The 23,062-nt window shown below is 42.1% G+C and overlaps 1 protein-coding gene across 7 annotated transcripts in view; it reads right to left on the bottom strand.

The window, feature by feature from the left end:
• Positions 1-23,062, bottom strand: part of LOC105281076 — a 183,647-nt gene that overhangs the window by 15,355 nt on the left and 145,230 nt on the right. For 6 of the 7 annotated variants that reach the window (XR_003406593.1, XR_003406592.1, XR_003406591.1 and 3 more), the window contains exons 10-12: positions 19,958-20,256; positions 19,327-19,637; positions 5,977-6,039 (exon numbers count right to left, since the gene is read on the bottom strand). Coding sequence is in view for 4 of the 7 variants with exons in the window: in XM_026970017.1 (XP_026825818.1) it covers positions 5,977-6,039; positions 19,327-19,637; positions 19,958-20,256 (673 nt within the window). In the remaining 3 variants the exon portion in view is untranslated. The remainder of the gene's footprint in view (positions 1-5,976; positions 6,040-19,326; positions 19,638-19,957; positions 20,257-23,062) is intronic. The other variant, XM_026970018.1, reaches the window with a different exon arrangement.

A 23,062-nucleotide genomic window follows, 5' to 3' on the forward strand; every position in this document is an offset into this window, starting at 1 on the left:
TAGTCGATAGTTTTCAACTGATCGCTCGTGAACCGTGTTGCACCAGCGAGAAGCACGTTCGCCACTTGAAAGTACATTGCCGCGCTGCATTGCGGTTTCGTTACCGTTGCTGGATCCACCGGGAACACGGTCTTACACGACTGACAATCAATCTGCTGACGCGTTAACCGGTTGGTCAAAAGCCACAGAGCGTCACGCCGTCTTCAAACATCGCGGTGATGTACCGATTCTGCAGTAGTGAACATCATATTTTCCTATTTTTGCTGTAATATTAATTTGCCCACTACTGCTAATCTTTAAAATATGATATATGACATGCGCAACTTATACATATGATAATCCTCCTAAATATTTTTGCTGATATGAAAAACACTCTTATTCATGATAAAGTAGTTGTATTATTAAACATCCTCTGAAAAGCTCAGTCTTCTTTGCCCAGCATCTCTCAAGATCATAATCGCTCGGAGAGCCACGGTAGCCATATCTGAAAATCGATACACGTGCCTGAAATCAGCGAGCTGTTCAATTAGCTGACAGACAAAGGACCCAGCGGGCCGCTCTATTTCCATCTCCATCGGTTGCATCAGACATCAAAGGTCCGAAAATGCAACACGTGGATGAGATCGGAGACCTCTTGCCTCTTCATCGTCCTTTCGTTTGATCGTAAATCGGCGATCTTAGCTTGTCTTCCCAAAGCCAATCTACGTTCTTACTGAACAATAGTACAATAAACCAATCGAATTTCCGTTTGTATCGCCGAACGGCTAATCAGTTCCTCGTAAAGTGCTTGGCTCTGTAAGGAGAGCGATAAATGTCCAGTTGGCTATTCGATGGCTTTCTAAGAGTCTCAAGTCCCTCGAGATGTTGTTCACAAAGTGGCATAAAAACATAATTCGCGATTCAAAAGGGCTACATTATGAAAGTTATCTGCATAGAACTTCAGTTAACGAGACGCGTGACCCTGAATGAAGGCAGGAGGCAATCATTCATTTCCATTTTTCACGTTCATGATTACAGTCATTCGCGATGGCAATCTGATTGCAATCATCATCATAAGATAGATGCCACGTAACTCGACGTTGTACGCTTAAACGCAACAGTGTTTTCACGTATTTCACCACGTTTTCAGGCGTGCGCGCGCGCACATGTGCTATGTACTGAGCAGCCTGAAAAAGAAGAAGAAATCCTGGTGACTCCTCTCGCCGATCGCATAACAATGGCCGGTTCTTCCGGTCAGCGTCAGCGGATCAGAAGGAACAACGGTGTCGTGATTAAATACGACGCCTGTTGCCGGCGTCGCGACGATGCTCTTTTTTACGATCCCCCGTAGTGAAGCTTATCCTTCATGGAGTTTCCTTGACGCTTGAATCAATGCTTTCACATTTCAGCTTGACGCATTTCAGCTTCCAGAAGATAATTAACGAATGAATATTTCATTCGTCAAATTTTTCCCTCGAACAGTCGACATTGACTCTTTGAACATAATGGACTAAAATTACAGGTCCGTTGAAGTCCATCTCTACTCAATGCTGTCTTCGCTGAACTGCTGTCTTGCTTGACATGCTCGCTCGGAAAGCCCGCTCGCGGCAAATCAATGCAAATCAGGACTCCAGACACCGCGTGTCCATTACAGTTACGTACACGCTTCTCGTCGACATTGAAATCGCACGTGTAACCCGTTCTCGGCCTCTCTAAAGAATGTTGCACGCGTGGCGGACTCGCTAACGCGTGCCTTCGATTGGCCGTGACTTTGAGCAGCGCGATAGCGTGTCAAGGTAACGTCCGTGCATAGACCTGGACATCCTGGATGATTTATTCGTCCGTGTGCTAATTGCGTGGGTTCGGACCGCGAAATGTAGGTCAACTAACAACAAGGTATCTGCACTGAGAAAAATTTCCATCGGATAAACCAATTAAATAGTTTTCCGATTGTTAATTTTGTTTTCCAATTAAATGATGGATATGTTCGATTACCTTCATAGGATATATCCGAGCATTTTCTTTGTCTAACATACAATTTAATCGGATATATCCGTTTGTTACTATGTAATTGGATTATCCGATTAGATAGGTCATGATATTTTTCTCAGTGTGGTTATTCAGATTCAACGATGAATCCGCATATTGATCTCGAGAACACGGAACAGAATATGCAGAATAGTACGAACAAAATGTCAAATTGGGTTTTTCAGTTGGCAAGTAAAGTATCAAGTACCGCCTAATTCTGTAAACTGTAGTTCTGATACTTTCGTTAGTTTGAAAACGTGAAGAACAGTGGAAAGCAATCCGTTTTTGCCTCGTGTCCTCCTTGGACGGAAATACATCTAGTAAGGAATCGCAGATAGCAGAGGATAATAATAACATTGCAATTTCTCGACAAGATATTCTTACAATCTACTCTGTGACAATGAATCAAGCTTCTCCAGCTGTGGCAGCAATTAGCAGACAACCTGTTCATTCTCCGCTTTCTACGTGTACCCAGGCGCACGCTTTGCATTTCACACAGGCATCGTATCTACTCTGCATAATCGAAAAAACGCATTATTCTTCTTGACACGCACACACTGTTTGATTTCACAAACGCGATGGAATCTCCGCAATGTTTCATCGCCCGCTTTTAGCATTACGTGCGGTCGATTAATCTCAAATTTTACCTAGTGTGAACCAGGAAATCTAGCACATTCAATTGCCTAGTGCCAAATTCGAAATAACTTGCCAAAGAAACTTGTTCGACCTCGAAACATTTCAGTCTAGTATTTTAAAAGTTAAAATCGATCGTTCAGTCTTTATCATTCCCAAGCTTCATCTATCTTCCACAACGCTCGTGCATTGTGACCTCCGTCACCTGGAGAAGTAGACGAGGACACCTCTTAATGCAAAAAAATATCCCCGAATTTATGAATTTTCCAGCTGAATATTCCGGAAGCTGAGACAGTGATTGACCTGCGATCGAGGTCGCGAAGGGTCATGTCGGCAAGCAGGAGGGAAAGAGCGAGGGAAAGAGGAACAGAAAGAGAAAGGGACGCACAGAGTGCGACGTGTTGGCGTGGCGGGCCAATGAACAGCCGAGGGATGGAAGGAAGGAAGGAAGATGGCCCTGCCGTGGAGGAGAGCCGTGCGTACGGATCAATACCGATAGTGCACCTATATAGGACGTGGAGACGCAGACTCTTGGGTGTGTCCGATCTCCCGCGCGCAGTATCCCAAGCAGTGTCCCGTGTTTGTCATGCGTGTCCTCTATCCCGCACGCTCTAGCAACGCCGGCCGACTTTTCCGGCTGGTCCTTGGGACCCGTGTGGTCGATTCCTTCCAAGGGAAAGGACGTCGAACCCTGCGGTTCGTTAAACCCTCACGTGAAACTCTCGATGGGTTGACGGCTCTCGCTTCACCCACTCGTGAAGTCCACTCTCTCGCGCGGCTGTCAGCTGATGGCTTCGCGCGCTCTCCGCGCGGGGAGATCCTTCTGAGGCTCCTCAGGTTTTGTAAAATAGTAATATTTTTAACATTCAATGAGACAACTGGAGATAGAAGTTACAAATTGATATTCCGTGTGGATTTAATCGAGAAAAGAAGAGAAGGAAGAACGCCGTCTCGGATCTTGATCTAGATTCTGACTTGTCGCTCATATGGTTTATAAAGAACGATCGTCGAGATATTTGTCTTAAATATTATATAAAAAATGTAATAATACAAGTTTTGAAGCTTTATGAAACGGGAGAATTAAATATTGATTATCGATTCGGAAACTAACTAACAATCTAGGAAAGTCGTTCAAACACCGTTGGACTTTCAGGAACTTATATCATGTTACTGTACCGTAAGGCGTGATATCTTGTGTTGAATCACTCATTAGAGAAGGATTGGAAGATGTAGCATACTTCGCTACGTTCTTTAAATCTCTCGTTTAGAACTTTCTGATCTCGTGACGTTAACAAGTTGTGGGTCAGGTGTTGGAACATGGAAGAATGAAGAGGTGAACTGCTCCCCAGGGAGCCAAAGTTAATTTTCAATTTTTTAAATTTTACGGGATATTTTAAATCCTTATAAATAAGCGTTAATTTGATAAATCTCAGTTCAAAATTTTATTACAAAGAAACGCACGTAGTCCTTGGAAGTATATAGGCCTAATCGTAGTTACATGGAATGACTTTGCTATTATTGGACGCGATCCAAGGCGGTCAAGCTATTAATATCCTCTCACTTGAAAATGCTAACGTTCGTGTACCATCCAAGCATGACAGAAGAAATGAACTTACCAAGAAATTTTTTCAATTTTCAGATAATATTAAATTACAACTTAAGAATTTTTATCAGATGGATGGATTCAATCCGCACGAATAAATCGCAAAGTTTGCGATTAACCACTGTCAGTGTTATCACTATCAGTTCATCAATGATAAGATACATCAAGTATGCAGGAAGTACATTAACTTTGTATGCTCTACTCAACTCGATAACAAATAGCCGCAAGGCAGACTCTACTCAATACAACACACGGAATAATGAGGAGATGTACAAAGCTTTCGCAACAACGATGTATCTGAGAAGCAATCGATTCGCGGCGATCGTTCGCGGTTCATTGACGTATCGAGAGCGATCACAGCTCCTCGGGAATGCCGGTGCACAAGCGTGTAACTTTACGCATACTTTATTAAAAAGCAGGCCTTCCTACTTAGTAAGCACCCGTTTCCGAAAATAGCCGGCAAATATTAATAGCCGCGTTAGATCCACAGCGGAGAGCCGGGGGAGCGGACGCGCAGAAAGGTCCGCGATATTTTGGAACACCATGATCCTATAGTTGTTCCACGCGGCGTTGCGCACTAAATTCGGTTACACGGAATATAAGAAACCGCATGATTATATGATATATACAGATCATATCGTTCTACCTCTTTTTTGTTGTAACAATTGAGCTTAGAGGCGATCGTGAACACACTCCAACATTTCTTAAGAATTTACCGATGACATAGTTTATTCTCATATTGTAATATTCTTTACATTATATATTATTTCTGTCTAGTGATAATATAGCAAAATTTTTCTTTGCTCGCAGTTTCTACATATTTTTTTATTACTTCAAATTGTTGAAAAATTATAAGGGAATATTGTTCCAATTAATAAAATTAAAGTAGGCTGGTCAAAAAATCTCTTTAAGATCGTATTTGAATGGAACGATTATGGGATAAATCGCGGAATGGAAAATACCGTTTCTGCGTACGTGCCATATGTGGAGAATTATATATGCTAGAGTTGATTTATGCGAGGACGCCGTTAATATCGGACAGCCGATTCTCTCTCTCTCTCTCTCTCAGTCATCGTCATCGAGTGGTCGTCATGTTCCACGAGAGTTCGCGAGTGTCATTAGAATGATCGCGGTGTCAAGTTCGCGGCTCGCCACATTGTTCCTACGATGTGTCACCGAGGGATTTCATTTCCAGGGAGGCTGACACGCTCGGTTATTTTCGAATCCTCCATCAGACAAAGACAGGAGGCGAGAGAGAAAGAGAGCCGACAAATAAGAAGCAGCCGAAATATTGCCCACGAGGATACACGACCGAAATAAACCGGACGGAGAACTTATTTTCTCGCGCGACGCGCTGCGTGTCGCCGCGATTCTTTACCCCCTAACACGCGACGAGGAAAACTTGCTCTTCTTCGCTGAGAGCACGAAGTGATCGCTTTCGAAAAAAAGAAGATTACACTAAATTATTTCTTCCTGAGGAACTGAATACATGGCAGTGATTATTAAATATATACATATAAAATTGTCTTTCGTAACTGATTATTACTTTGCCATTTGAATGCAACAAAGATTCTACGCCTTCAAAGCACAGAGCGCTCTATACATTTAGTTGTAAATCTGCCATCTCTGAATTTAAGTTTAAGAAATGGAATGGATATCAAGATCATTGATCATTGATGAAAAATAAAATCTTGTGCAAAAATATATATTATATGAAAAATTGTGCAACTTACCAGCGTAAGGACCAGAAGGTGAGTTGTTGTCCTTACTGCCTTTCCCATCCTTGCTACCACTTCCTGCAACAGCAAAAGAACATCTCGAAATTAAAATGGGATAGACGCATGTAAGATATGGAACACGTAAAGAAAGTGAGATTTATATATTTATATATTGTATGCATTAAAAATATATTTTAAACGGGCTCGTCAAGCATAGCTACTCATCAAGCATATTATTAAAAGTGGAATTTTACCAGAATTCCATCAGTTTAATATCAGGAAAGATACTAATAAATATAAAGTTTAACTGATATTAAGATAAGCAATCAAATACGATATACAAAAAATGCATTGATACAAAAATTGATACGCTACAATCGAGCAGAAAAAAATCATGCAGAACCTCTTTTGCGAAAATGTTCCGCTTTCTTTTGTAAATGTGTTTTGTTGGTCTTCTTTATATTTTTACTTTTGTTTTTTAGTTTTTTTTATTTTATAATAGTACTTATTAAAGTAAGATTCAAGTAATACGCATGGATAATAATCGCAAGCAGGGAAATTACGAAGCTATTGATTGAATTAGCAGTTAATTAATGCAAGTACGCAGTGATCAAAGGTAAGAGCGAAAATGCGTAATAGAGTATTGAAATGTATGCGTTCCGCAACAAGCGCAGCTTCTGATGGGGTCGGATGAATTGGTTGGAGAGATAAGAAGCAATAATATATATGCATTAGGCCAATTATTCGAAATGGAACGATTATTTTATTCGTAGTAGAGACGGTACCTTCATCCCGGATTTTATCATCGCGAAGCAAGTCCCAGGGCGTAATGGATGTACAATAAAAATGCAGAAAAAAGATGTAATAAAAAGTATTAACATCTTTTAATGTAGGACATATACTGTAAAATACGCGTCTTACATGAAGAATTATAAATAAATAAATATTAGATATAAATATCAAATATAAATTTAATTTTATTTAATTAGATGTAAATTAAAATTAAATCGATTTGTGTTTAACACGAATCTAATTGCTGATTTTTTTACTATTTATAAACGAAGTCTAAAAAATCTGATGCCGAATTTTATCACAATTGCATGCTAGTATAGATGTTCACGAAACTTTCTTACCCAACGAAACGGAAATTCCTTTCTTCGTTTTAAACGCGACCATACTGACATGAAATCACACAAGATCACAAAGGAGATCGATTATCAAGGAAACGAAAGTACAACGCGATCAATAGCTAAGGTCGTTCTCCAGAGCTTGATAAATCGCAGGATCCGTCGTGTAACTCGGTCAATCGGAAATGGAACCCGCGAGGCAAGAAACGAGTTCGCACTACCGTGTCATTCATCTTATCTAATATTGTACAACAATCGATAGCTAACAAGTCTTACTCCTTCGAACGAGTCTTTTCAGACGTGGAATACATTACAATGTACAATCAGAAACATCAACTTTTTAAGGAATGTCCATGATTTCTTATGGTAATCTCATAAGTCATAAAAAGCGAACCTTCTACAATCACGTTCAATGTTATCAGTAATTTTATAATTGTATTTGCAATAATGTGTAAAAGAATATTTATATGTGTTAATGTTTATGCTTTCTTATTTTTCCCTGATCTACCTCTTCTAGATACACTTTCATCCGTTGAGTTTACGTGCAAGTAAGGTTTGCCCCGCTGAAAACATTTCAATGTACGGAATTTGCAGTATCTCGCAGGTGCAAGTAGGACACGTTCTTTTTGCGCGAGTTCTTCGGTTTACACCAGACGGCCGTGACTGAAGATAGAGGTCTACGGAGACAGAAGATGAAAGAATGACTATGAGGACTAGAGAAAAGAGAAGACGAAGGAGGAAAAGAGCAGGAGAATATCGAAAAAAGACGGACGCTCCATACCTGAGGAATAGGGACACAAGTAGCAAACTGGTCGTGGAACGGATTGCCGTTCATAGTATATCAGTTGGGTCGTATGTGTCGATCCGTCCTTAAAGAGCTCTCACGTATACGAAAGGTTGGCCTTTTCAGGTTTACAGTCCGTATGTCACCGATCCGTCTCGACATTTCTCAAAGAGGAGTCGAGAGCATCCGCTAGGTCGAGTTTATCAACTTGCTGTTTTTCAACAGTGGTTTACACATACGTATTTTGTTTATGCTAAGTAAGTGTGTCTGGCTTAAGCAACTAAGTTTATTAAACAATGAAAATTTGAAAACTAAGTTTAGAAATTTGAGATGCAATCCAACTTGTTATATAATATTTCCATAAAATCTCCACTAAAAGTACCAATGAGAATTATATTGCAACTATGTCGCAACCTTCTGACTATTCACTTAAATGTAACAAAAATTTCTGAAAAATGTCTATGCGATAGGAAAAGCGCACCGGACCGTAATAAATGGATTCTTCTGATGCGAAAACATTCTGGTGGGTGAATTCGCGCATGTGGATGCTCAGTAGTATGATTTTAATGTAATGTTCATCCATGAGTCAGATGTGTAATTAATCTAAGTCACCCCGCAAGATTGAACTCGGCTGGAACGTAATTTACGCGCCGTATCTAGGATGAAGCGATCGAGTCTCGAGATTTCTTCGCCACGTCTGCGGATGGGAAGATTAGAGATGTGCGTAAATCCGTCATAAGTGCTCAAGGTTGCGGTGAAGGTCAGTCTCTGGGTATCGTCAATGACACGTATTACGTGACACGAGGCAAGACAAGACCGGCTGTTAGCTCAAATTAAAAATTAATACGATAACTCGGCATCGCGATAAGGCGGGACTGCTTGCCAATACATGATGACTTGCCAATTCATGAGAGATTAGGGTATTCCTTTCCGCATTAATTGCGGGTTACGACCTACAACCCGGACTTATCGTATAGGTCTTTTAATAAATCTCTTATTGATTTTAATTAATATTTTCTTAGTAATATTTTATCTCTCGAATTGCAGTGTAACGTATCAGCAGTTAACGTCTCTCTCGAGGGTTCATGCACCTGCAAACTTTCGACCGTCTCTTTCTTCTTTTTCGTCAACGCGCCGCATTTACGCACGCTACCAGACGTATGATTGACCGAGCGTGACGAGATAGTTCGCCAGCAACTTGTTGGAGGCACGGCATCAGCTGCAATTTCGCAAGGCTACCTCGTCGGGGGGGTTGAAGATAGTGAGAGTGGTCGAGGACAATGACGCGTGTGCCCCCAACATTGGTTGTCCGGGACGAAAGGGGAATAGTAATGGTGGTGTTGCTGTAATAGTAGTGGTGCCGGTGCTGGTGGTGGTGCTGATGGCGGTGGTGGTTGTTCACCCTCTGAATAAATCAATAAGTCCCCGGCCCAGCCGATGCACGCTCTTCAACCGAGCGCAATCGGAACATAAATTTCGAGCGGTCGGTCGATGAAAAATAATATTACTGTCACATTTGCATGTCTTATATGTCTGGATATATCTCCCATCTATGCGACGTCCACCTGCCGCCACAAAGCTATAATCCGCCATCAAATCAGAGTCACGTAATTGAAAAATTTTCTATCCAGAGACGAGGAAGAAAATGTGATGCTTCCAAGATACCGCCCAAAGATACTAATAATGTCTCAGCGAACGATTATATAATCAGATTGAATGCACACATTCAGTCCTCCTGAATCTTGTCATTCACGCCAGGCAATTCCTTTCTTTGGTGCTTTAGAAAGGTAAATCGCCGAGGCGTAACCGAGAAGATGTCCGTATCTCTTGCAAAGTTTGTTAAGGGATATCGGAGTATTAGGGCCTTGAGGCGGTCCGTTTCCGCAACATGTTGGGCCCAGCTGGTGTTCAGAGAATTCCGATGGCTATTTCGACGCGCCGAGAATCGATATAACTAGCACTCGAATTTCTATTTCCATTTCTCTCTTTTTGTCCGGAAAAAATTTAATATATAATGATAATATGATAAATGGAGCGCACATGCGGGGCTACCGTGTCACCAGCGAATTTTACGTAATCTTTTTAGGTGCATATGTAACCACTCTCACGGCCATATGTATCGATTCTGACGTATATATGGCTTACGAGCCCTTATGAATAAAACAGTGCACTCTGTCGCAATTTCCGGACTCGCAGTGGAAAATGTGCGCTTATCATTGTATGTTCGGCTGATAAAGATTGCAGAGAAGACGTGACGTTTACGATGGCGGAGATACCATGCTATAGCGACACACAAAGCGTATACCGTTAGATTTGTTCTTCCCGGCAACTCTTCTAATGTAACTCTTTGCACCTTCGTAATCATTCCTCATCTTCTTATCTTCTTATAGAATAAAGCGAATTCTCAATATCAAACACTCTTGCGAAAGATTAGTGTAAAAATATAACTTTGATATTTTTGTATGGAGAGTGGTATAATATTTATGAAATAATGAATATAAACAGAATCACAATCACAAATTACTAAATATAGGTACAATTATTAGAATCAGTTTTGCAGTTACATTCTTCTCTATTAGGTGAAGAAAAACGAGAGTTTAGTAAGATTGTGGTAACGAAAGTGAGCAAATAATTTCCAAGTATGGCAAACGAATAATTTGTTAATGCATTTTCAGGACACAGCACGGCTGCATTCTGGTTACGGTGCATAATGACCACATGTCGCGTACTCGCATGTTACGTTAGCGTAGGAAAACGCAAGAGCACGCGGCGGAAAATGCACGATGGCGACTCCTCGATATCGCGGTCGAGTCGCAGCAGCTGTTGCACGCGACGCGTGGGATGCCCTTAAAATTTATTCTATTTATAGGACGCACCGCGCAGCGGACTCTTGGAAGTCGAAGTCGCCATCGCGATATGACGCGCATCCCGACGCGCGCCTAAGCTGGATTCGTCTTCAGAGACTCGCGAAGAGATACTCGGATCTCGTAACTCGTGGATATGCTAAATTCACGGTCCCCGAAGGAATATCGAAATATCGGAGTGAATGAAGAATCAGGAAAATATAAACTAAACATTAAATTATTACTTAATAGAAATTAAGTTCTGTCATTTATATTCTGTCCCTCTTTTAAAAGCTAATTCTCGAAAATTTATGATGCATGAATCATTGTTATTCCGACATTTGTGCTAGAGGAACGTTTGAACTTTAAATATATATTGTAGACTGAATTTTCCTGAAGAGAATATATATATATATGTTCTATTTTGATCTCTTCATAATACTAGCAAATCATAAATCATAATCCTGGAACAATTACTTTTTTTCTAGCTGGGAAAAAACTCGAGCTTTATCCATCCTTCGCTAAGTAATACTTTTACAAAACAAGATAAGCGCAGTAGTGGTACGAATGCATTATTACAATTGTAAATACGTAACAATAACTGCTCGCGTTCACTAGGTTTTCCACCGTGATAATGCACTTTCCGAGGAAAAAGTTTCTTCCAGTTGTTAAGTTTCACTTACTATCAACGATATTCGCTGCGTAATGAATAGTGTTATAAATAATGTAACAGTTCGTTCGCGCGCGCGAATCTGGCCGCGGAGTAATCTTGCAGAGTCCAATTTCTCAAGCGTGTAATTATGGCGTGATACCACTTTCCAGTCGAAAGTGAAGTGTACTTGGACAAGACTGAACATGGATGGTGTAAAATTCATCCGACTTGATAATCATCAATTATCTACGAGGCGTTCTCCATTTAAATTAATTAACAGCACCTCAATTACACATTGGATATCAATTTATAATATTATTCTGAAAGAAACTTGGCTCATTCTGCAAGGAAACTCGATATATCTCATAGTGAATATCCCGTTTAAAAATTTTGATTCGTCGCCGAGGTGCAGGTTCATGCATGGCATTTCATCGAGTTGACACCGCCCTCCTTCTCTTTCGCGAACGAGGCAGAAACGGAGAGTGGCCAGAGATTTCTTTAGAAATCAGGTGCCGAGATGAATGAGGCAGCTACGCGAGAGATCTGTTATGCGTATTCGATAAATTCGTCTAAAAAGTTTAAAACGTTTCATTGAAACATCTCATATGTACCTATGACTGAAAACATTTTACAAAGCAAGACGTTTTCCAGATTCTTAAATGTACGCAAATGCATTATTATTTATCATTAACAATTACAATAATCAGTTGAACATAAATTTCTTTTCGGCTGCTTCCTTTTGCAAAGCGATAATAATAATTTCTTCCCCAGGCGAATATTGGGAACCAGAACAGCTGATTAAGAAGACGAAGCGATGAGAACCGAAGGAAATCGGTATCTTTAACGGTACGTCACCTGATCAGCAGCCCGGCCGCTGCCGTTCAGCGAATGGAGACGGCTCTCGTCGTCGAGCGCCTCCTTTAACGGCTCTCGAACGTTATCCACCTGCGACCGTGAAAACTGAGAGCTCATCGTTCGCATGACTAACGGCACGTGCAGCGATTGCCGTGTCTCACGCGAGGTGAAGTCGCGTAAGGAGGCGCACCGCGTCATGAAATTAATAGGACGGACACGAGCGCGTTTAGACTTTCGACGGAACGTAAAAGGCCTCGCGCTCCGCCTTTCTGGAAATCTAATCGCCGACGAGGACGCGGTGTCTAAACGAGATTCTCCCCTCGTCACGGCGCGATGATGATAGCCGGTTAACATGGATAAAGATACGTGGTCTTTGAGACCAAGTTTTCCTCCTCTGAAATCTCGCTCGTGATATAACATTTTTCTCGAGTACATTAAACTTTCTCCGATGACTTTCGATCTCTCTCTCCCTCTTTCTTTGTTTCGTTTCTCGTGCTCTTTCATCTCGTTATCGCGTTCTGCGTTTTTATTTTCTGATACAACCGGTGTCTCGGCAAAGCAACTACTTTGACTTGAGCGATTAACGAGCGCGCTTACCGCGATATCCCCGAATCGGTTGCGCGGCGATGATGGAGTTCTGATTTATAAACCCGACGTAATACCACAGCGATAAAACCGGTATCGTGCGGTACGTTGTTTCGGTAAATTGCACAGATTAGGAGCTCGCCGTGACACGCCGATACGCGCGGTTTATCACGAAATGTTATCGGCGTGTTTGACCCGCGAGTTTGATCGCGCTAAAGAGCACCGTTCAGGTAAACCGTGCAATTTTTCTCTTAGCCAAGCGAATGGTACTCATGCATTTTGTACAAGGAAGTTTGTTATAATCTGTACGACGCTTATGCAATCTTTTGAACATGCCGGTTGCAATGCCGGCGTGTTTGAACGCGTGAATTCGGCGCGCCGATAGTACGCTCGCACGCGTGTGCGAGCATGACACCTGCTCTATTTCAGTCGGTCGCTAATTGGAACGTGGCACGCGGATATTTCCGTCCACGAAATGGCACGCCTACGTTTGACGCCTTTCTGATCTTCTTCTTCTTCCTTTTTCAAGTTTAATTGATGCCAATCTGATCGAATACCGCAAACTGGCAAACGAGGGTATCGGCAACATTCTGCTTACTGAAACCATCGCATTTGCCACAGTTGATGGACATGATCCATTAGTCAAAGCGAGTACCTTCTTTTACGTTGCAGTCCCGGTCGATGTAAAAAATGACATTTATTCTCGTGTCAGTGGATCTTGCGTTAAGCGATCATTCGCGTGCTAAATCCCAATCAGTATTTCGCCCGGAGGAATCTTCCGCGAGCTCGAAAACAGCCGCGAATTTCTCGATAGAGCAATACCGTTTTGCATTGCCTTAGAAATAGTACATGACCGGTCGATATTCTCCGCCATGCCAAAGAAGCAGGAGGCTGTCGAGAAGATGAAGCGGAGGAGGCGGCCGCGGAAGACGAGCGATATCAAGCATGTCATCAAATTTGCCCTTTCGCGATAAAATGAGGCACAACTGCGGTGATGTGAAAGCATCAGTGCAAAAAGTACAGTAAATTGAAATTATAAAAATGTTCAGAATAAATTTCATGAGTATCGATTCCGTCAAAGATAATTAAGAAAAGAATGTTTCATCTGATCGCAGCGCAATTAATTGACGCTAATTCACGTGCTAATCCGTCCTAGTCACTGAATACCGAAGTCTGAGATCGCAGAATCCAGAGGGTGTCGGATTCCACAGTCAGATAATTGAAGAAAGCGCATGTTCCTCGGTGCATGGACCTCGCGGTAATTGTCATCCCCGTCGTCATTACTGTCATTGTCGAGATTGGTGAATTCTCGGATATGATGGAAGCGGACGTCCCGAAACAGGGGTAGTATTCACCCGTCGTCCGCGGGGTTGGTAGACGGACCAGCAGACGGGAGTAACGATTGCCACCACCACCACCACCACCCACCACTACCCCTCCATGACGAGAAAGAGAGAGATGCGCCCCCGGCAGAGCCCGGTCGCCCACAAACATCTACCACCTACTAACCGATCGGAAAACATCCCCCTCTTGAATGGTCATTCCCCGCAAGAACTGCCAAGGCGCTTATGACGTTTCATAATAGGGCGCGTGACCGGAATGGACTTTCTTATACCGAACTTCGATTTATTATTAGAAGGAATACTAATTAAAACAACCGTCCGTCCGAAACATTGAGCTGTGGAAATAGAATTCGTGACTGAAGAGGGAAAATATGGCGAGCGTTAACTTTGTTAAACACACTCGTTTTAGTAGAACTTTTCTTTTATGTATCATGATATATAGTGGCAAAATGTTAGATTATTTTCTTGGCTATTCCGTCAAGTAGTATTTCTCGTAGATTTCTGCTAAGCTACGATTTTTCCTCATTTTCTCAAAGTATGTCTTTGTTAATTATGAGTGCTTGAATATTATACAAAGTTTTGCCAACTTTCCGGAAGGCAGCATCTCGAAAGTAATGACAATTGTAAGTAAAAGAAATTTTCCTTGACAGAGGAGATTGATATTGTATATAGAGGATTAACGTCAAGCGAACAGAGCTCCGAAATTTGGCAAACAGCAACCGTAGCTTTTCTTCTGTAATTCGCAAGGTCAGTCTTCGCGATCGATATTCAGCCCGTGTGTCATCTGCCTTAAATCAGACATCCACGTCCTTGACTGCGAATTTGCGTGATATCACTCACCGGAGAACCAGACGACTGGACGTGCGAATCGCCACGCACGAGTCACGCTTACGACACGCGCACATACGTCAAACTTATCGGAGTAGTCGTTCTCGTGCGGTTCAACGAAGCCGAAACACCGTATCGGAAAAATCGAGTTTTTTGCAAAGAGCTCACACGATCAACTATGTATCATGGACGAATGATACAGCGAATTTTGAATCCCTGAATAAATCCTCAAAAATATTTTCATGTGATTTCTGTGTGATGCAAATCTGCTGGAGTTATTACGAAAGATGGATGAACGTGGCTTTCTTTAAGAAAGTTAAAAGTCGTTCAGGTAAGTACACGACTTTTGCGATATACAGCAAAAATGCAGGTGCAACGTTTTTACTCATTTGCACGATACGGCATGCTTTATCACGCATACGCGCAATTGCCGTTATCGATTGTGCCTTATCCGAGCATTCGAGGTCCGAATATTTAGGCGTGTACGTGTACGAAAAAGAGGCTGCAGGACTTGCTTCAATTCATTTGTTCATCGCATTCGATCTGGTGCATTTGACTTCAACAGCAAGCTGCGAGATTCATCAAAAAGTCCAAGTGCTACTCGACAATTTTGTTGGATATCACAACGAGGACTGCGAGGACACGGAACGAAAGGAGTGCTCGGACTTTATCGAACTATCGGGACGGGAGCGGAGACTTCGCCGAAAAGGAACACTCGGCGCAATGTCGCGAGTGCATTAAATCGCGTGTTATCGCCGACGGTTATTTATAGAGCGCGGTGTCGATACGCGCCGCGAGGGAAAGGAGTCCCTCGCATTGTGCCGGCGAACACAAAGATACGTCCAAACAATGCATCGAAACTCTATTGTAAAATAAAGTCCGCTGGAAATTAACTGGAGAACCAACCGCGGATGCCTCCCGCTCCGCTTCCTGCAGCCTCAAAATTCTCCCTCAAGAACTCGGATATCGTTCTCTCGATTTTCCATGATTCGGAAAGTACTCTTTAAATGACAATCAAATCAATACATTTATGCGTTTATGAATTACGCAAGAATTAAAGTCCGCATTGACTGATCTTTCAGTGAATTCGACTCTTGACTCTCGAATAGCTGCGCCTATCGATTCTGATTCCCATTCTTTCCCCCTGTTCCCCTCTCTTCCTCTCTTCGCTAATCAGAGAGCCATAGTACGGCGCTCTTCTCCAGGTCCGAGACCGACTGAAAATTTGACGAGGTGTATAGGTGAGTCGCGCGCTAGCGCGCAGGCTGCGAAATCGGCGGACACGGAAACATTTGCGGACGAATCAATAACGGGAACCCTCGGGTGCGAAGGAGGCACCTCCGAGCGGTGGCGGCGGCGGCGGACCTGCTCGCTGTGGCGCGCGGGGAAGTCTCACGCACAATGCTGCGTGCCTTCTGTACGCGTTTCCGCCGTTGTGGCGCGACGGAAGTCCAGTTTCTTTGGCCGCAGGTAGCCGGGGGTCCCGCGAGTTTTCTTGCGGATTTCCAGCGTTTATTTTCCTTATTACACCGGCTCCGCACACCGCCGCACGTCCGACCGCCGCAATGTCGCGCCGGGGGCGAGTGTGCGCCGCTGTCACCCCATGTCACCCGCTGCGACGATGGGACGTTCGCGGAGACGGACGATCACGGGGTTAATAAGAGCCCCCTTCTGAATTTCGACGTGTCGTCAAGTAATTTCGAAATCATGATACGATCACTAGCGTGATCGGAAAGAACCAAGATTCAACTACGATTTACTAGGCATCCAAGAATGTACAAAATTGTCTACGTTGTGTACATATAAATACACTCTACATACGTAATGTTTAAGTAAAAATTTAAGTTACCGAATTAATTAAATTTTTATTAATTAATTTCGTAACTTTCGAAATAAAGAGTAAATTTCTCACGAGTGTTGGTGAGGCGAAGGTATGCGGGAAGAGGGTGTCGATCCCTCTAGTTACGTCACTATTCGGGGAAGACTTACGTGAGACAAGGCGCAACGTGTAACATGGCCGAGGCCTTGTCCCCCTCTTGCCGCCCGCTTGTTCTAACCGCGCGGACGAGCTTTCAAGGTCGGTCACATTCAGCTGGAAAGTCGTTCGCACAAGCGCCACCAGTCGACGCCACGTTACGGTGCCGGTGGAAAACGTGTGCTACGAAATTGTGCGATTATGCAGGAGAAGGGAGCTACAGTTGCACCATCTGTTGCAACATAAACTCTCTAGAATCCTGCCAGTCTTAGGGATGTTCTAGGGAAGTTCTAGATGTGTTCGAATTTTGAGACATGTGTGGCGAGAAATCAAAGTACGTTCGTTTTGTTCCTAGGAAATTAAAACTGAATCTTTTTACTGAATTTTTGCTATTTAGTTTCATCGATTACATCGAAAATGCATGAAAACATGGACATGGTTATTTATAAGAAGCCATGATATTTTAATTGAACAAAATTGAAAGTTTTAAGTACGTCATAGGGTAATATTTAGAGTCCGTTTTTATATTTTAAGATCATCTTAAATATAATTTTAAAATACTTTACCAATAAGAAAATATTAATATCTGAAGACTATGCCTAAGACAATTTTATGATAAGAACAGACTATAATATTTGTAAATGTCTCGTTATCGATGACAGATAAAAGTGTGAGTCATTCCTATAAAAAGCGTTTCCGATATATATAGTCTTCTTTCGAATCTATAATATATCTTATATATGTAATATGCCGAATGTAACAAGAGAATTTTCTAAAAACACAATCTGTATTACTAAATTACGCAAATATTTCACATCCACGTGATATCACAGTCAAAAATATTAAAAGAAAATTCCACACAGCATTCCTAAAGTTGACTATATGTTAGTCATGCAGTATATTACTAAATCGCACTTTGAACTCAAACTTTGAATAATATAATAATCTTTCTGATAAATTACGAATTATAATATTACAATTGTGAGAAAAAAAGTTGTTGCAAGAGTATCGCATGCAACGGATAGAGCAGTGCGCGTAAAAAAATTAGAAACGTATTCAATATTATAAGAAATAAAATAAAATAAAATTACCCAAAAGACAGACATGAATAATAGAATCTTTAAATTATTAATAAATCAATTTCTGTGTAGTGGATAAATCGATTTTAAGTAAGATTATAAATTGTAAATAGAGTACGATGACACATAGTTTATAGATGCTATAAGTGTCATTAATATCACGTATAAAAAACTTCAAAATATTAAATATTAAATATTTGATAATTGGAGCATATGCATATAGTAAGCTAGAAAACTACTTCCTTACGATTCCGTAATACTAGTACGATAGTCAGAAGCAAGCATTCCGAGATGTCAAGAAATAAGATAGCGTTAAATTAGTGGCACTCAAATGCCACGAAAGGTCACACAAGATACAAGTCAGAAAATTCTTTCACAAGTTATTTATCAGAGATTACGAGCTTTCGAATAATCAAATTTGTAGAAAACACGACGTAGGTGATTTGTTAAAGCGATAATAACAAAAGTATGCTAAAGTATTAACTAATCGATAACACATATCAGTTTTAATTAAATATATGAGACAAACTCATTAAAAAATTCAATTATTAGTTGTTAAACATTTAATTTAGTTTTTATTTTTATTTAATCTTTTATATCAAAATTTATTAAATTATAAGATACATTATGACATTTATTAAATACTTAATAAAAATAGCTACATTCATATCATATTTTTTTCTACAATCTGTAATAATTTCTTTAAATATAATCTTAAAGCATATACCAATATAATAGAAATTTTTGTATCATACTTTATGAACATTATAATATAATGTAAAAAAGATTGCATTCGAGATATGTTTAACTAAATTATTCTATCGTCGTTTCAAGAATTTCATTAACCCAAGATAATAAATGCATAATCCGACAATTTAAAAAAAAATTGTTATTTATCGCTTACAAAATCTCCCTTTCACAGCGGCACCTGGAACCACGTCCACATTTGCGCCTCAAGTGGTATTCCACGGTCCTCACACAGTACTATTACGAATATGGCTAATATATTTAAAAAATTATTCTTTAAAGTCTTAAATAGAAGTACATTCATCCACGCTCATAATTAGTACACATCATCGGGAGCGCATTCGATTACGTCTTAGATTCCTAATAGCACTGCCGAAAGAAAGCGGAGGGTGGAACGAAGAGATTCACTTCGGCGCAAATGAGACCCGTGGTCTTCTACCCAGGAATTGCCACCGACGACGTCGTGTTCTCCGAATATGCCACGCACGAACGTTCAGGCGCGTGGTGCTTTTCTTTCTTTCTAATAGCGCAAATCTCCGGCGCTTACCTTTCTTGATGAGCAAGCTAGTGACCCTCCGTAGCGCCTCGCGAGTGCTGGAGGCGGAGCTGTGCTTACTTTGGCCGAAGTATTTGTTGGGAGTGATGTTCGTGGGCAGGGTCAGCGGCTTCCTCTGGTCTCCGGAGCTCGGTAGCCGGGCGTCGTAGGCGTTGTTGAGCCGCTCCAGGTGCTCGATCGACGCCGGTCGCGGCTGATTCGCCTTTCTGGTAGGATACCATCCGCGATTCGGACCGCCCGCCAAACGTAGAAGCTCGGTGCCGATTATGGCCTGCTCCAGACCGGGATTATTTCGCCGATAGCTGAAAGTGACGTAACGAGCGGTGAGATCGGTGAAAGGTGCATAACGGGACAACATCCCACGCGCACGAGGAGCATCTCCGAAAAAGATGTAAACCCGGATATCTTTCCTGGCGCTCTGCGAACGGCAACTGCAATAAATCAGCTGACAGTTTCGTCTGAATTTTATAATTTTGTTCAATTTTTAATCAGCTTTTTAATTCGATTTCCAAGATACATCTATGAACAATTGTAATTATTCGCTGCGCTTGGAAAGATTGCGATTGCGGGTATACGATCCTCTTTCGATACTCCTCATTGCATGAGGGAAGAGGGTGCCTACCCGGTAGCTGTGGTGGGCGCGTACCAGCCGGGTTGTCGCCTCGACTGCGTGGTATTACCGGCATGCTGCGGTGTTCTCGGGATGTCGCTACCCCTGGCGAACACCGGGGTCTCCGGTAAGGAGCACGACGTCTGCATCCCGGAACCGGTGCCGGCGGCGACGCTGCCACCGGTGCCGCCGCCACCGCTGCTGCCCCCGGAGGAACACGCCTCCGCCGACGGTGAGTGCCTCTTCGTGAACGGTCGTCGACGTGATGGTCCCGGTAAATCAGTGGGCAGAGTCCTCCGCTCGACAGGTACCTGGAAACGAGAAGATGTATAACTCATGTAAGACATTCTAAACATTTTGGTAAAACTATTTTACAAAAATGCGACTATAACAATTGAATAAATTAATTTCAAATTATCATGTACAAATATACGCGCGATTGGATGATGAGAAAATATACTTTGACAAAGAAACTTAATAATGGCTTTGGAAATTGGAACTTTAATTGATTAAAATCTTGACTTCTAGCTCTTTAGAAATCCGACGTTAACAAGTAGCCAACGTTCCCCAAGGGGCTATTCAAATCTCCTACGTGTTATGATGGTACCGCGGAGATAATTCGGATGCACGGACAATTAAGGGATGCTGGTATCTGCGTATTTGAATCACCGGAACATAATTCTGCAGGACAATTCCAATAATCTCGGACTATCATCTGAAAATGCTATTCGGGTGCATTCGCGTAAACGATACTTCTCAACGAAATTGCGCGTTGCTGGTGCTGTGACTCGAAAAAAGAGACTAGCACGAGAAAGAGGAACGACCGCAGAGAGCGTTGGCCCTTCATCAAGGACGTAAGGAGGATCCGCGCTCTACGACCGGCAAGACAGATAATTATTGCACGGTAAATCATTGTTATCGCGCCATTCGGGCACTGCTGGCGCGGCGATGCTGGAAATTCAGCGGGCGGAAGTTCGCCTCTTCGTCTTGCCTCAACTTTTATTGCGAGACCGCCCATGGCGATAATTAACAATCCAATGCGCCGCATTTTCGACGCGTCCAGAAACTTGTCGCACGAACTTTTGTCACGAAAACTTCTTTGCTTCGAGGAGTGGCCGTTCAATGTCGCGATGATGCCATGCCTCTAGGTGTTTTGATAGATTTCGACACATTTCTGTATACACCAAATCTATTGCGCGCTAGAACAATGTAACACGTTCTGAGAGAAATTTTATTTTATAAAGTTTAAATTGCGAGATGTTGAAATTCAAAAACTTATCAATGAGTTTTCGTCAAACTTGTATGAAGACAAAGTCGATTTCTTACCGCGTCGTCGAGGGAAACCACCATCAAATTATAGTTTTATGTTTTTATGGAAATCTTGTATACAAGTTACGACTGATTCGGCGGTTATTGATCATATCTATGACAGTTAGACAGTTAGGCCTCAGTGAAAGTAAGAAGAGGCTGTATCATAGCTGATGGATGAGCTTGTATTCGATTATCTCGAGAGATCTGACAGAGGAGCTTCCTCTGCTTCTGCTGTTAGATTAAAATTACCGCGGCTGAGCGGTCGACTCCATCCGGTCGGCACGGTGAAAGCTAGCGGAAAGAATGGGCGAAGAAAAAGGCGGCCAATATCCCTAATGAAAACTTTACGCAGTTCAGCCAAACTCCTTCACCCCTTTCCCGCTTGCCCTCGCGCTCCTTATAAGTTCCTCGTCTCTCCTCCTCGCTCGCATCGTAATCCTGGTGGACTTCCTTCTTCATTCGCTGGGTAATACGGTACCGTTAAGCAGTATCTTTGCGAGTTTTTCGCGCGCTAGGACGAAGATACTGAGGAGGAAGATAGAAGTCGACTGACGGCGTATAAATTGCGCCTCCGTTCCTTCCTTTAAGACCCGCTGTCGGCGTTTGTTTACATCTCCTGCCGCATGAATATCGTTGCTTTGAAGGGGAGCTATCGTCCAGGGAACGAGAACAGGATCCGGAACTCGTACGAGAAGAATACTCCCTTTATCGCTGCCATCGCGTCAATGCTGCGCGCTGCATAATAAACTCACGGGTATATTTTCATCCCCGATAAGGATTTCCGTGTTCGGCTATCATGTTACGAAATGTGTATCAAAAAGATAAAAGGGAAATACTACACGGAAAAGTAATCTAACTTCGACAATACTAAGGGCTGAATTACCTTCCCTCCCCTTTTTTCTCTAGCTTTAAAAAGCTTTCTGGGGTACACACTAAACTTCTGAATTAAAGATGGAAACGTGCAGTCGGGGAACATTTCGACCGCACGAATTTTTAATACACGCTCACCGAGAGAACGTTCACTCCAATTAAAACGGGATCCCGATGTCGCAGAGTACAAACTTATTCATTTCATTAACATAAGGTCGACAGAGCGGCTCTCCTCGTCACGAAGCTTGCGCTTATTTTTATTCATGCAGCTCGTCGATGTCTCCGTCGAGTCGACTCTTATCAGGCAGAAAACGTTCGATCTGCAACCAGTTCACGCAATAAGTAAATGAATTCCAATCATTTAATCACTGAGCAGACCATCGCGTGTCTGGTCCTTTTCCAATTAAGCAGTCTTAGACGGACTCTCTCTCCTTGACTTCCGTTTCTTTCATTGCTTTACGGACCGAAATTGCGGAAACGCTTCTCTCGCTACTGACGAAACAAATCTGGATATAAGAGTAAAAAGTCAGATGTCAATATTCTCTTCTTTTTCTGTCTCGCTCCGTGAACATTTTCCGCAACGTGCAACGTGCGTCGCTCCTTTCGTCGATCCTCTTCGCGCGTAGGTGAAGTTACTTTTTGTATACGTCTACATTGCCTCGAAGTTGCTTCTTGCTACGAAGTTTTGCTGATGCAACGATGTGGAGAAGCATGTACGTGGTATACCGTGACGAAAAATTGATACATGACGTCCCTCGTGTAAAATTATTATGCGGAAGATGGACATTGATCTCCGCATATTTTAAGGGTGAAAAGCATGTATCTTCATACATATTAATTTTGTAAGAAGGAATAACGACATATTTTATTATAGTGATGTAATATAAGTAATGCAATACAGCAGTTTTCTATCTTTTTTTATCAAACATTAAATAT

This window comes from Ooceraea biroi, chromosome 5, assembly GCF_003672135.1.
Source record: "Ooceraea biroi isolate clonal line C1 chromosome 5, Obir_v5.4, whole genome shotgun sequence".
Lineage (NCBI taxonomy): Eukaryota > Metazoa > Arthropoda > Insecta > Hymenoptera > Formicidae > Ooceraea > Ooceraea biroi.